The sequence below is a fragment of the Peromyscus eremicus genome, chromosome 1, assembly GCF_949786415.1.
Source record: "Peromyscus eremicus chromosome 1, PerEre_H2_v1, whole genome shotgun sequence".
Lineage (NCBI taxonomy): Eukaryota > Metazoa > Chordata > Mammalia > Rodentia > Cricetidae > Peromyscus > Peromyscus eremicus.
In genome coordinates this window covers 31,568,275-31,584,631 of record NC_081416.1, presented here as the reverse complement: position 1 = coordinate 31,584,631, position 16,357 = coordinate 31,568,275, and the positions used below count along the sequence as shown (strand labels likewise).

At 37.8% G+C, this 16,357-nt stretch overlaps 1 protein-coding gene across 2 annotated transcripts in view; it reads right to left on the bottom strand.

The window, feature by feature from the left end:
* Positions 1–6: 6 nt before the first annotated feature.
* Prkg1 (protein kinase cGMP-dependent 1) overlaps positions 7–16,357 on the bottom strand; it is a 1,191,370-nt gene continuing 1,175,019 nt past the window's right edge. For both annotated transcript variants that reach the window (XM_059259056.1, XM_059259048.1), the window contains exons 14-18: positions 16,118–16,281; positions 13,433–13,555; positions 13,285–13,347; positions 5,694–5,760; positions 7–3,394 (exon numbers count right to left, since the gene is read on the bottom strand). In XM_059259056.1, coding sequence (XP_059115039.1) covers positions 3,296–3,394; positions 5,694–5,760; positions 13,285–13,347; positions 13,433–13,555; positions 16,118–16,281 — 516 coding nt within the window. In that variant the 3' untranslated portion in view covers positions 7–3,295. The remainder of the gene's footprint in view (positions 3,395–5,693; positions 5,761–13,284; positions 13,348–13,432; positions 13,556–16,117; positions 16,282–16,357) is intronic.

Sequence of the window (16,357 nt, the reverse complement as noted above, 5' to 3'; positions counted from 1 at the left end):
GATAGCCAGGTCATGTTCTAAACTATGGGACAGATGAGTGACAGTACTGTTGACATAAGTTTCAATAATACTAACAATTATGACGCTCATTCAAGTCTACTTGGACCTAAAAACATTATTTAATACAAATAAAATGAAATCATAATGCTGTGAAACACTAAAAAAAGTTATATGTACCACAAAATATCACCCCAAAATATCTATTTACATAAATATTTGTTGTGGTCCTACTGTGAAAGAAAATGTGTGGAAAATGCACAGAAACCTCTACTGTATAAAATCGGGTTCAATACCCTTGTGTTCAATATGGTAGCTGACTTCTTTAGGATCACCATCAGGTCTATCATTTGGAAATAAAGTGAGAAAGATTCAATAGTTTAAATATTATTCTACATGTGTAATTCACATGTATGTTCCCTAATTTTAAGAAAAAAACCCCTCTGACTTGTGAGGATTATAATACAAATAAATTTGTTTTAAATGCTACATGGATCTGATTCACATCCAAATAATAAAGAAGCTCATAAGTATAAAAGTCAACTATAACACTTTTCCAAAACTCATTTTCTCTAATGTGTTCAGTCTAATTAAATATTGTGATGTCCTCTCCTTGGCAGTTTGCTGTTTTTCTGTGATTTAAGACACACAGACAGCCCTATTTCCCATACACAGAAGTATCAACAAGAAAGTCAGTTAGCAAATCAAACAAGTTGGCACTATTCTAGTTTATCCAGATGGTCTTTAGTGCAAGAAAATAAAGAATAAAAATAAGGGGGCATGGAAAAGTCCAGAAAGTAAGATGTGGTTTATCAAGCTGACCATGAATGATAGCCCTAGTGTCTTCATTAAGACAAGATTTAAATCCTTAAAATTCAGTGTTGAAAATATGATGTATGTTTTCTGTTAGCAACTCTTGGAAGATAGAGTTCACCTTTATCTCTTGGGATTGTATTGGACATTCTAATCAATGCCGTGGATGAAATGAACAAAGATGTATCACAAGTGGAAAACAGCCCACAGTCACATTGTGCTGAAAACAACTCCTTTCTTCTTCATAGAACCCATATATCCACATGAGCTGTCTTAGCCTGGAACCAAAGCCTCCAAATACATGGTCCATGCAAATTCCTGGGATTTGTGGATATTTGAAAGGTTAGAGACAATTCCCTTTGCTAATAACAAGGCAAATGTAACATCCTAGCAAGCCTTTGGCGTACCTAAACCACACTATCTTGCAACAGAAAATATTAAACACTAATTATAATGTTGGGATTATATGCTTTTTAGAAATCAGTTAAAAGATAAATAAACCTCCAGAAATCACTGAATTTTAGCTTGATGCATTTAATTTTTATGTTATTTAGTCTGTTGAAATCCACAGATTTCTCCGGGAATCTACTAATCTTGAGAAACTGCTTATGAAAGAGAAGATTCTAATCATACAGTAATAATAATATCAGGATCAAAGTTTTAATTGAACTTTACCCCAATTAAACATACTTTCAGTAGTTTTGGGCTTCAAATGTTTTAAGAGTATTATATTTTGATAGGATAGCACATTTGAAAGTCATTTTGAGTATGAAATTAAAAAAAAACTCATGTGATTTATTGGATAGGCTGTGATGACCTAATGGAACCATTTTTATAAGAATTTCTACATTAAAAAAAAACTCTATTGGAAACATAGTAAATCTCTAGTAACACAACTTCCAAATCAGGATGCTGTCTGGGACGGTTGTACATTTACCTACATAAGTAAAATGCTACCTAAAGAAAGCTTCTGGAGAATTCTGCCATTTAATAATAGAGGTCAACTGGCCTGCCAACAACACACTTTAATTTGATCATCCTTTTCCTCATGTGAAAAAGACAGCTTAACATCTTTAGATCTTGTCTTCTCTAGCTCATATAAAATTTCTAAGGCTGTTTTAACACCTCTGCTCTATCAGACAAAATGCAGTCTTGAGAAATCAAGTCTCCTGTGTTCCTCTCAGACCCCTTCTAACTTTGATAAACTTACTGAGGGAAAGGTTCTCAACTCTGTGTCTTCCTCCCTGACCTCAAATAAACAAAGCTTCTTAATAGTAACTCTCAATACCATTGACTTTGTACTTTCAGACTGCATATATATTGTTTTGGTTCAGGTCTAAGACAAGTGACCAGTTGAAATACATTTTTAATATCCTTTCTCTCTGAGCCCTGGACTGTGTTGTGACATCTGACAGGAGTTTGTTTTTAATAAAGTTAGTGAAAATGCTTGAGTCTCTGGCTAGACATGATGATTAGGATCTGTGTCATCCATTCAGACACTGACATTACAGATGAAAGATAGACATAGCACCTTTTCATTTTTATTTTTTTGGATGGGTCTTCATTCCTCCCCACCCTATCCCACCCGTGCCCCAAGGGTGTGTTCTTATAAAAGGGAAGAGTTTAAGCCTCGATTTGAGAGTGTTAAGTAATAAATAAAACCAATTGGCTGCTAGTCATTTCCAGGACCACCTTTAAGCACAATATATATATTTTTTAAAGATATGAAATGGTGTTGTGAATTCTTTTTCTCCCTCCACTTTGTCATGCCAATTTCTCAATTATCATGCACATTTTCAATCCTCCAAATACGCATATGTACCTGCCATGGGAGGCTTGTACAGAAACCATAGCAATTGTGCTTTTTTATCAGACCAAATTTTAGAAACCATCAGAAAGAAAAGGTAACATTCAGTCTCGTCATCAGCTAGGAAAAAAATTCAGAAACTTCTAGCACTGGTTTGACATGAAGTCTGTGACCCACAGATGTGTGCTCCTCTTTGTACGATATACATACTGGCTTGAAGTCAGAAGCTCCACACCCTTCCCTGATGAAAAGGAATAGCCCAGGTTTTGTACCACAGTCATCTATCGTACCGAATATATTATTCTCTATTCTTCTCGGTAATTCTATCAAGATACAGACTCTTCTACTAGATTGAAGTATTTCCTACACTCTTTCAAAACATAATCAGAGCAAAGCAAGGTCATTGCAACAATAGAAAACATCACTTTACCGGTGAAAGGCTTTGCTTCAGGACCACCATGTCAACTGCTATTTTAGGTTCCAACATAAAACATGTAAAGAGCACTATCATAATCTAAGCAATAAGTCCTAATGCCACCGTAGTTACTGGAGCAGCATCGATCAAAGGCATCATGGTGACCCCGAGCACTAATCTTCTCTCTTTCCCTCAGGTTTGCTGGCAGCTGTGTCTCAGAAAAAGCTGTCTTCAGCAAGGCAGAAGCAGGTAAGAGAAATACATTAGAAGTCTATGTCCCAGCCTGAGTTGTCGTCAGGCGGTGGCTCATCGCTGTCCTCAGGGAAACTGTCGAAATTGCTTGTGTCTGTGGGTGACGCAACCTGCAATGTGAGAGAAGGAACAAAGGGCTTTTGGTATATTTTTGGTAGAATTGTGAGCCAGAGATTTTACTTTCTATTATTAAAAGGAATAATTCTTAATTTGTTTTTAAACAGATGTATAAAAACAAAATCTGTATATACTGATGGATAACATGATCCATGTATGCATTCAATAATATTTCGATCAGATTAAATACATGTCTCCTGAACATTTTTTCCTTATAAAAGACTTTGAAAATCCTTTCTTCTAGTTTTGGAAATGTAAAGTTCCTCATTATTATTATCTTTCATCACCCTGCTCCAGTACAATTATATAGCACTGCTTTCTGAGCCTGTCTAACTTGGTGGCTGTAGATCAATTACTCTTTCTCCATTCCTTTGCCATCCTTATTTTCTCCAGCCTCTGGTAAGCAACATTCTAATCTCCATTTTTGTAAGACAACTTGCTTTTAGATTGCACATGGAGCTGACTGTATACTTCCTTTATCTTTCTGTGTCTGAATTACTCAATGTATGAAAGTGATCATCAGTCGCATCCATGTTGTTACAAGTGACAGGATTTCAATCTGTTTATGGAAGGGTGGCATTTTATCATGCAAACCTATACATTTTCTTTCTCTGTTGGGCCAGAATTGTATTGTTGCTGTTATTTTGAGACAGGGCCTCATTGGGCAGCCTTTGCTGACCTGGAACTCAATATGTAGACCAGGCTGGCCTTGAACTCCCAGAGATCTACCTGGTTCTGTCTTCTGGTGAGTATTGGGATAATGGTGTGGCTGCTAGGATTAAAGGTGTGTGCCACCACACCTGATAATGGGCTTGAATTTTAAAGTCATTTTTATCATCCTTCATTCAATGACATTTTTTGAACATGTAGTATGGGATGAAAATTTGGGGTAACTCTAGGGAATGGAAACAGGCATGCTTCTTACACTCAGGGGAACTTATACTATTGTAACTAATTGTGAAAGTTAAAACAAATAATCCCAGAAATCTATAAAGAATGATAAAATCATAGCACTATGAAGAAAATTACAAGGTGTTTGGGAAATGTGAGTGATCACAGAAAATCACTTTGCAAAAGTATTATTTTAACTTAAGAATTGTTCAATAAAGAGGGTAGTGCACACACCAAGGTCCTAAGAGGGTTCTGGGAACTGGCCAACATGACTGCTACACAAGAGAGGAGAGTGGAATGGGGTAAAACCAGAGAAGGAGGCAGAAGCTAGGACATAGGCCCTAGAAGGCCATGGTATGTATTTCATATGTTTATTTTTAAAAAGTATAATGAAAGTATTGTAAGAAATATGTTTACTATAAGTATAATGGAAGTTTAGAGATTTGTTCTAAACTTGAGCAAAATTCTTCCATATTTGCTGGCTGAAGTCTGGTCTTCAGGGTATCAAGCAAAACCCTTGTAACTATCCCTACTGTATAAAAGTCATCCTTGATAAATTTAGGTGAGAAAAATTTACATCAAATACTTGGACCTTCTAGCTTCTCACTCTACCCTTATGAATGTAATTGGTATCAATGATGTGAAACATGGGTGTAGTATTTTTATTTTGTTTCCTGAATTAAAAACAAAACAATCAACTGAGAAATAAATCTTAGAAGAAAGGAAAATGTTTCTATATACAAAAACTCTTGAGTTAATCCCAGAGAGCAGAAGCATATAAACAAAATTCATAGGACCATAAATCTGTCCCTTCCACTTTTGATAAAATGCAGCATGCTGTATTAAACAGGGGCAGTGTACGTCATTCAGTTGAAGTCTATTTTAGGTTAATGTGGTGTTCACAGTCCATGTAGCGAACTAGCTATTTGACAGGATGCTTCTACCCTCCATGCCTGAAATAAACTGTATTAGGAAAAGAGAACCTATTTTCAGATATTAATAGAATGAAGAAAGAACATATGTCTTCCAAGTCATGCTGGGGTAGGTATGGACATGTGAATGAAACAACACTGAAAACAGTTGCTGTGAATTCTGTATATTTTTTTTTAGCTACAAACATACATTTTTTAACTTGTAACATAACAAAATATCCATTGTATTCATGGATAAAGTGAATTTGAATTCCAATGAAGAATTTAAAAAGATAAAGGTAGATCACATATATAATAACCATCCCTAGATTTGTCAGTATTATGTTTGGATTTTAGAATATGACATTATTTTAAGATGGTGTTTCATAGATTTCATAATATGATCATAAAACTCTAAAAATAACAAGTCTTTGTTGATTGAAAAATACTGTCAAGTATGTACCATTTATAAGCTAAAAAGTCTACTTACACTTGGAATTATGGGAGGTGTCAAGGTGCCTTTTCTTAAGCCTTCCCAATTAAACCCCTCAAACCATCTAAGAAACAAAAACAAAGACAATTAAGACATTGCATCTCTGTTACATATTCTCAGTAGAACATATTTGATATACCTGATAGTCAGAAGGGTCTCATAGAGTCTAGGATGACCTTAAACTTACTATGTAGGTGATGATGACTTTGAACTACTGATCCTCCCGCCTCCAGTTCCCAAGTGTTGGTATTACAGATGTGTGCTACCACATCTGGCTCAGAATGTTTTTAATGAGCTTATTTTATAAAATACAAAAAACTATTAAAATATTTTATTAAATTACTTAAAAATAATTGTATCTAAAAATTTTACACTTAAGTGTAAATTTTAAAATATTTATACTTCAGGTGTAACTGTCAAATTCACACACCAATTTATCACGCAACTTTGTTTTTGTTATTTCAATTTTGTCTGTATGTCTAAGTTCTTGCACTATCATAATTTACCAAATGTCATAGTATGCTTTGCTCTATGCATCACAAACAGTTTCCATCTTCACCAGAGAATCCATATGCTAGTTACAGTGGGGGTGGAAGATCAAAGACGCATTCTACACTGTCACTGTGACAGCCTAAAGTAGTCTTTCAGAGATCTCTACTCAGGTGAAAATGGGAATCTTGACTTTACTGTAGAACATAATTTCAGGATGAGCCAGTATGAGGCAGAGTTAAAATTGGTTAGAAAAGTATTTTGACACAGATTTCAGCATGGGGGTTGCTAGAAAGAGAAGCACTTGCAAAGAATAAGATTCAACCAAGCAAGCAGCGAGCTTTCTTAAGAGATGGTAAGCTGCGCATGTTAGAAATGGCCATATATATGATTTTTGTGGCTCAAATCGTACCTCAAAAGTTAGCTAAAAAAACGTTCTTTCATCCCCCTTTTTTTGGTAAATCAGAGTATAGGGTGGCTTCATAGGTGCCTTGGATAGGGATGTAATCTGATGAGGCAGATCGTGACTAACTTACAGGAGTTACCAAAAGGAATTGCCTGTAACCAGGTAAGGCTTCCAGTGGAAGGACTGAGACCCTATCTCAGCCACATGACCTTTGACCGACAATTTTCCCTGTCTACAAGATATGCTGGGGTTCACAGAGACAGGTGACCTGAGTTCATGGGAGCACATGGACTCTGGACCAACAGTTAGGGAGCCAGCATGGACCGACCTAGGACCTCTGCATGTATGTGACAGTTGTGTAGCTTGGTCTGTTTGTAAGGCTTCTAGCAGTGAGATCAGGACCTGTCCCTGGCGCTTAGTTGGCTTTTGGGAACCTGTTCTCCATGCTGGATTACCTTGCCCAGCCTTGATACAAGGGGAAGAGCTCAGTCCTGCCTCAACTTGATGTGCCATGCTTTGTTCAAGCCCATGGGACGCCTGCCCTTTTTTGAATGGAGAAGGAGGTTTGGATGGGGAGGGAGTAGATGAGAGCGGGGGAAGGAATGGGAGAAGAGGAGGAAACTCTGGTTGGTATGTAAAATAAGTGAAAAAATGTTAATTAAATAAAATTAATTAAAAAAAGATGTGCTGGGGTAAAGGTGGTACAGAAATTTTGCAATTAGCCAACTAATGACTGGTCCAGCTTGAGACCCATGCCATCAGAAGGAGCCTAACCCTGACACTGCCTGGAGGGCCAGGACCCAGAGGCTGGATAGCCTGGAGACCTAGGATAGAACCAAACATGACTAACAGGACAAAAAAAAAAAAGTCAATGAAATGATGAAGGTCACTGCATAGGGACAAGATTCCTTTGAGAGTTGCAAATAAGAATGTTAAAGTAGCAACTAGTCATATTCAAAGCCCTATTGTCTATAGCCTTTCTCCTTCCCTTTCTACAAGCCTACAGTTTTCTAGAGACCTCACTGGTAGAAAAAGATGTGTCTAAATTCCAGCCTGCCTATCATTTACTCTACCCATTCGAAGCCTGGAACCATGTGGAATCTAACTCAACTACAACTAGGTCCTTCAGACCCATTTTAGCCATCCACCTTACTATTGCCACCTTACCCCATACATCACCTAGAACCATGGAGAGTCCTTCCTGGGAATGCAAGGTAGGTTCCTTACACTCACTCTGTTGGTCTACTTAATCAGTCACCCTACCTGCCACTCAGCCTGGACCCAACTGTGGAATTTGACAAGGAACTCTCCAATGTTGTTTTTATCAAAATCTCAACCATTCGATTTTACCAAATAAGACTCTATAGCTAGATGCTGGGGTGAAAGCCTGCTAGCTCTGAGAGGCAGAGAAAGCACTCAGCTGACCTTCCTCCTCAGCTGACATTCTAGAAAAACCCTTTTCCTCCACCTTCTCAAACAAACGAACAAAAAACCCTCAAACTGAATGTCCCTCCCTTCCACTTCCTGTGTGTCTCTCTATCCGTCCTCCTGACTCCCTCTTACTCTCTATGATTTTTTTCTTAATAATCCTGTGTTCACTTCCTGTCAACTGGTTGCTTGCTCCACTTTTTAACCTATGGTTGACTTTATTTAAGTCCCTACCTACTACTTAACCCTGGCAGGGACAATAGGCAGGTCTCTTCAGACCTCTTCTGCCTATACTCCTGCCTATCAGCCCCTTTATGCACTTCACCAAGTGGAATACAACCCCTAACTCCACGTAGGTTCCTCCAGACCCATTCTGCCTGCGTGCCTGCCTGTCAGTCACCTTACCCACCACTGCATCCTGGCATCATATCAAATCCAACCAGGAACTTTTGGTATATCCTTCAAACCTATTTTACCCATCTGCTTATCAGTCACCATGCCCACTGCATCCAATCTGACTCTACTCCTGGAACTCCTCTAAGTCCCGTAGTGCATTTTCACACCTATGTGCATATTAGCTACCATACCCATCATGCTGCTACCACACAGTGCATAGTTGGATATGAACTTCAGGTAGGTCCTCTAGACCCATTCCCCACAACTACCTGCTTATTGCCCAACCATCATACCCACCATCCTCCCCTAGCATGATATGGAGTTTAACTCAGAACTACAAGTAGAAACTCCCAAAGACAGTCTGTCACCTCACCTGCCAAGACACCCCGGGATCACAATGTCTTGTGCCCCTGACTCCAGATAAGGATACACAGTCTAGCTTCCACATCACCCTGAGAATGGTGTGTTGTTATCTATCCCACCCATACATTGTACTGTCTACTCTCACTGTGACCCCAGCTCCTGCAACCCAAGTAGCACCTGCAGAACATGATGAGGTCTCCACAGCTGAAGACTGGCAAAGAGATTCTTCTGAGTCCACAGAAGGTTTACTCATAGACTCAGAAGTTGTATTCTTAATTGCTGAGCTGAGACTACTTCTGAAACCCCATTCACACACCACAGAGTGACCCCAAGACTGAACACCAAGAACCATTTAGCTGGTCCATAACCTAGCAAGTTGGGGTAACAGCAAACTGAGATCCAAATACCACTCTACAAAGGTGAGATGAGATAGCCACATCCAAAACTGCCAAATAGCTAACTCCAGATGCCTGGGTACCACTTGGAAAAAACCCCACAAATAATATGAATAACCAAGACTGTATGTCTTTTCCAGAAATCATCCCCCATTGTACTGGTCTGTGAGAAAAGCAACCTAGCTAATATACAAGACAAAAAAATCTCAAGACAGCCATCATAAATACATTCAAAAACTCAGAGAAGATATGAACAAATGCCTAAATAAGGAGCATGAAAATACAAACAGTTGAACAAAGTGATGAAAACAATTCAAGATATGAAAATTAAACAAAAAAGAGATAGATTCTTTGAAGAAAAGCTAAGATGATATAAAACTCTAAATGAAATAGGAAGTTAAACAAAAAGGTTTTGGGAAAGTCTTGGCAGTTGACTGGATCAAGTGGAAGAGATAATATCAAGTCTTTAAAATGTTTTTCCCCAGACTGGGATTCTCTGTGTAGCCTTAACTGTCCTGGAACTCCATCTGTAGACCAGGCTGGCCTTGAACTCACAGAGATCCACCTGCCTCTGCCTCCCTAGTGCTGGGATCAAAGGTGTATACCACCACCACCCAGCAATATCAGGTCTTGAAGAGAAGAGAGAGGAAATGGATCACTCAGTCAAAGAAAGTGGTAAATCTAAACACACACACACACACACACACACACACACACACACACACACACACAAACTGAGCAAAACATTCAGGATATCTAATACACTATAAAAAGAACAAACATAAAAATTATAGGTATAGATGAAGAAAGCCAGGTCAAAGGCAAAAAAATAGATTTTCAATGAAACCATAAAGGAAAATTCCCAAATCTAAGGAAAGAGATGCCCACTAAAGGGCAGGAGGCACGAAGAGCACCAAATAGGCAGGACCAGAAAAGAAACTCTCCACATCACATAACAATCAAAGCACTAAATGTTTTGGCCAACAGGACAAAGAAAGGGAACTGAAAGCATCACACAGAAAGAACACGTCATTTCTAAAGGCAAACCCATCAGAATAACACTGGCCTTTTCAGTGGAGACTTCCAAAGCCAGAAGGGCCTGGACTGATGCTCTCCAAGTGTTAAAAGACCACAGATATCAGCCCAAACTAGCCCTACCCTCCTAAGGGAATCACAGGTTTTCAGCTCTGATGATGGATGTCTTGAAAGAGTGAAGCTGCCCGAGTTTTTTTAGCCTTTAAAAGCCTGCAGTCAACATTGAGGTGTCCCAGAACATTCTGGACAGGTTAAAAATGCCAACTTTCTTTGCATTATTGGGGCTTTGTTCTTTCCCTTGATCAGCAACTTAGGACCACTTTCTAAGTAGACTTGTGTGGCATTGATAAGGATGGCCCTATGCCACAAGAGTTCTTATTAGCTCCAGCACTGGGAATTTTTCATTTAGAAAAGCCTTGTGTCTTCTATACAGCAGAATAAGACATAGCATTATGCTTCCTCACTTAAAAGCTAGGGGACTTTCCGCACCTGGTCTCTAGTGTATGAATAGCTAAGGTGCTCACAAGCTGTAGCAGCTGTGGCAATGTTGGTAGGTGATAAACAGAAATGGCAAATGTAAGTCCACCTTATACTAAAGCAGAGAAGGCACAAGCCACAGACTGACTGAAAATGCCTGGTGAACTCAGGGCAGCATAAAACTCTTGTTTCAAACAATTAAGAAAAGTATTCAGGGACTTCATGACTCATGCCCCCTGGGAAGAAAGGCATTAATTGTTCTAGTCATTTATGTCTTTGGGGTTAAAGGAGCATAAAGTCTACAGTCCAAATAGTCACAATGTCGCATCTGTTTTGTCTCCATAATTACCAAGAAGACAGCACTAAGAGCCTTTCCTTAACTCATTACAAAGGGTTGGTACATTCTGAGAAAGAGATTGACAATAAGATCCTACTCAAATGTTTCCCTGTCAAGAATATAAGTATCTCCTGTGTGTGCTGACTGCATCTCTGGGTGGATAGAGATCTAATTACACAGACTCAGAGAACTCAAAATATTATACATCCTACAATAAAATTGACCCTCCTGGGACTCCTGGCCTCAGTGACATCCTGAGAACATGCCACTTAAACCTGTAAATTCTGTAAAGGTCTAAAGATTCTCTTCAAACAAGAAGTAATAAATAAACGAGACATCTTGATATCATAACTTCCTAAATGCAAAGATAAGTTTCCCTTACAAATTACATGTCTGGCTTTGTGTCATTATTTTTTTTAGGCACAGTCAGCATACATACTCAATGGTTGCAACCTCATGCTGTTTTTTTGTAATTTATTCTACACTGGATTCCTTCTTGGAGTTGTTCTTTTATGTTTTGCCACATTCTCAGTATAGGACTATCAGTAGGTTTTATGACAGCCCAAGGGCTCGTGCTTTGAAATTCAAAAGGTATCCATGAGGAGCTGGAGGGGGAAATATAGGGTGGATATGATCATATGACCATATTTCATTGTGTACATTTATGAAAATCTCAAAGACTACATTTTTTAAAAAGATAATAAAGACAGTGACTCTCAGTAGTCTGATAGCAGCACATGGAGAACCTGTGTCCTTCATTATTAGAATGGAGCATGTATATCTGATAGGCCAGGCTCTGTGTCCTGTTGGCAGTCCAATCTAAGTCAGATTCTGACAAGTTTTAATCAGTTACTAGCATCATGATTGTCAAATATCTCATGAATAAAGAGACACTGTTATTTTTTCTGTTAATATTAAATATAACAATCTATGTTATACTTTCTTATTTATATGGTTTGTTGTCCCAGGTCATCACACTGTCCCTTATAGATTTCCATGGGATGATGATCCTCCAGTGTCCAAACTTAGACTTTCTTATCTCATCCTTAGGTATCACAGGTTGAAACTTTAGCTATCTGGATGCTCAATGTCTGCATCCCTGTTCAGAGCAAAGACATTTTAAAATATAGGCCTTTGAACATTATCCACCATTAAGATTGAGGGATCAAAGTCTCAGAGGGGGAAACTAAGGCAAGACAGAAAGAGGAAATGAGAGGACATGAGAAGGTGAAGTAATGCTTCACACTGGAGTCAGGTCAGAGCCTCCTGGTAGAACAGAGTCAAGAACTCCATCCCAACTAACCGTTTGCTATGAAGATTACCTGCATAGATACAATGTTACTCTTCTACTGAGTTGTTAAAACTAAACAATCTGCTTAAGGCTTAAGTGTACATGGCCTTTCTCCTTTTCAAGTTGTAAGACTGCTGTTGTCTAGGGATCTGGCTGGAAAGCCCACATATAGTAGAAGATGTCTTAATCCCCTTTTGTGACCCTGGCAACTCGTAGTTTTCTCAGATGTCCATCTTATCGCAGATATCTCTAGAGACACCTTATATTCTCATTTGCAAAAATAAGGAAAAAAAAGAAAAAGATTTCTAGCAACCTTGAAGATACAACTTGACAACCATCAAAATTGAACCCATGGGTATTCTTAAGACCCCCGAGTGTGGCACTTTTGAGAAGCCCACATCCACACTTGGGTATGTTCCTTCCGAGTGCTTACATTAGAAATCTCTTTCTAATAACTTCAACTCTGCCTCTTCTTAGCCTGACCTGAAGTGCAGTGCTCTCCTCAGCAAAGTCAAGAGTCCCATTTTCAACTGAGTAGAGATAGCCTAAAGAAAAGCTTCAGCTACTTTAAGTGGGATATAGGGCTGAGTCCCTAGCTCCCATATCCCACTGTCACTGTTTAGAAATCTCTATCTATATAGCTCTATATTTTGCCTTTAATTTAAAAACATAAGGTATGATTTAGGGAACAATTTTGTTTTCCTTATGCAACAGTGAACAAAGTCTCAGAATTATAAATATACATATTTTTTTCTTTGTGCCAAAGGGGTACAACAAATAAATACTGATTAAGTGTTAATTGAGAGAAACTAAGTCAATGAACTGCTGGATATTAATGAGTAAATTTCTAGATACACATAGAAAAGTTTAAAAAGGCTATCACTCTCTCTGAATGTTCTCACCAATAACTAAAAGCTTCCACCCTGGGGAAATTTGTCACACTTTCTCAATTATAAAAAAAGATCACTTACTTGTGTTTCTGAATGTCTTTTACTCCGTTTTTCAAATTTCCTAACCTTTCTGATGGGTTGTCCCTAAAAATGAAATAATGATCTTATGAAAAAAGTTGAATATTTTCACATTAGGATCCTTTTAAAATGATGCACTTCAAATACTTACCTGCATAGTTTTTTGATTAAATTAGCAGCATTTTTTGCGATCTTCTTTGGAAATTCTATCATGTCAATCCCCCGCAGTATGATGTTATAGGTTTTCATAGGGTCTGGGCCTGAGAAAGGTGGGCTGCCAGGAGGGAGACAGAAAGAGACGGTGTTTTTACTCTCTGAGTAAGAATTAGAAACTTGTTACAGCCACATGCAAGCTGTCAGCTTTTACGTGGGGGAATTGCATTAGCTACGACAATGGAATGAGATATGCACTGTGCTATGACAATGGAATGGAAGGCTTCACGGCCACTTTTTAGCAAAGCCTCTGATGCACAGCTTGTGCACTGGTTCCTCCTTCCTTTGACCCTCTCTCACCCCCGAGCTTAGTCATTGTGCTGTCTCCAGAACTCTACTGCCTTTCCCACACTGCCTCACGGGCAGCACTTGGGTGATTACCATATACTTGACAGATTCTTCAGAAATTACTCTCGAAATACAGAGTTTATACCTCTTTGGGGAATAAATCTTAAGAATTATTTTATTTTATGACCCCATGTTCATTAATATTAATTCATATTCTTCACTTTTATGCTGTGGTAGTACTTCCCTTTATTATGTGTGTGTGTGTTTGTATTTACTTTAGTATGTTGTTAGCTAGGTATTGCAGCTTTAATTGCCATTTAGATGGATACACCTACAATTCTGTCTGATCTAGTGTCTGTACTTCATGTGGTGTCAGAATGGGATGTCTTTTTACTCTCCTGAGTTAACAGTTTTGATCTTGCTTTAAAACTGAAGAATCAAATTTTTAGTCTTTTTGTGATTAATCTAGCACTTTCTAATTGTTGCTTATTATATCCATGTTTATTTTAGACAAGTAAATAATTTATTAGAGATGCCTTTTGTGTAGTTTGAAGATGATGCAGGCTTAATCTACACTAAGATATTCATAACCCTATAAAACATTATTTAGTAGAAAATAAGCTACATAATGCCCCAAAATGTTAATAATCAACATTTGATGAACATGATTTCATAAACTATTTGTGTAGATGAGCACACACAGACTTATACTGTATATGTGGTTTAAATGCAGAGATGTGTTCAACTTAATTTTGCATCAAGCAGAAAGAAATGGTAAGCTTTGAATATGTATTTTTTTTTTTTTTTTGAGACAGGGTTTCTCTGTGTAGTTTTGGTGCCTGTCCTGGATCTCGCTCTGTAGACCAGGCTGGCCTTGAACTCACAGAGATCCGCCTGGCTCTGCCTCTCAAGTGCTGGGATTAAAGGCGTGTGCCACCACCGCCCAGCTGAATATATATTTTTTAACAACAATATCAATTCCTAAAATATTGTTCTAAAATAAAGAAAAAATATTGGAACTTTTTGTAATGTCATGTTTCAATTATGAAAAATATTTGAGATTATTAATTTTGAATGATGAGAAATAAATGTATCTACTATAGCTGTCCTTCCATGTTAATTTTTACTGACATTGGTATTAAAATGGCTAAAGAATACAATATTTACATTCTCTTCAATAACACTTAAAATATTTAATCTAAATTCTAATTAATTAAATTAAAAAACCAACATCACTCCATTTGCCAGTTTCTCTGTTGCTGAGACGCTCATTAGGTTCAGTCTTTTGTTGAGCTGACCAATCAGTGTTTGTGAGACAGGTCTCTGTGAACACTTTTTATGCCATGTTTCTATTTCAAGAATAACTTATTTAGTGTAAACTACCCTGGCTAAATTATTTTCTTCCTTGGAACTACAAGGTTATTGATACGCCATCTTTTAACATTAAAAGTGATGAAAAGAAGCTGGGGCCTAACTGGATCCCTAATCCTCTCATAGCCACACCATACATCATGTTTTTGTGCCTCTGATATCAATATATTATTCCTTAACACTGTGTTTGGAGAATTAGCATTAGATACATCATGGAATTGTTATTTTGAACATTCTGCCAATGGTAACACCTAACAGTGAGATTTCTGAATCATCTGTTACTCTTATTTTTTAAATTTTCTTTGAGGAAAGTCATGCTTAAAATGCCCTTTCTCTTTCTCTCTACATCTACATTCTATTCTTCCTGCAAGGTTCAGTCAGTCTTAGTCTTATATTGTACAGGAGCCTTCTGAACTCCATAGGTCATGATGACCCCCTGTTACTCAATGTCTTTGGCACATATCACTCATTCATTTTTGTTTTAGTATTATTCATTGGGGGAACTTATAGCATGTCATATGTCCTTTGGTATTCCAAATGACTGTTGATTATAATGATTATATTAGATACAAATGAAATGTTAGCCAGTCCTCTTACTTCTAAGGAAATCTGACCATAGAACTTTTTACGTGATTATCATTTCCTGTACTATATGATCAGCCAAATGACTAGTCTAATAAATCCCAAGGAAATTTGATCTTTTTATATCACATACACACACACACACACATACACACACACACACACACTGGCAAGATTAAAGTTGGTATTGAATTGGTTGCACTCATGAGATCTATTTTGCTGCCTGCTTTATGAATATGTGATTATTTGCATAAATAATTGAAGTTGCATTCCATGGTACAGTGAGCTATCCTTTAAGATCGTCTAATCAGAGTGCCAAAGGCAGGAGTGCACAGCTGTCTGAGGCCTATTGTTATTCGTAGTTCCCTGTAAATGCCCGTACCTGCCAGTCAGAAGCTCATACATTAGAATTCCTAGTGACCAGTAGTCAGCTGAAATGTCATGGCCTTTGTTCAGGATGATCTCTGGGGCTACATATTCTGGAGTCCCACAAAAAGTCCATGTTTTCTTTCCAAATCCTATTTTCTTTGCAAAGCCAAAGTCAACCTTATGAAGAGAGAAAGCAAGACACTTAAGCTATTTATGATCAAGTTGTAGAAAAATATGTATTTAGCTGAGCATA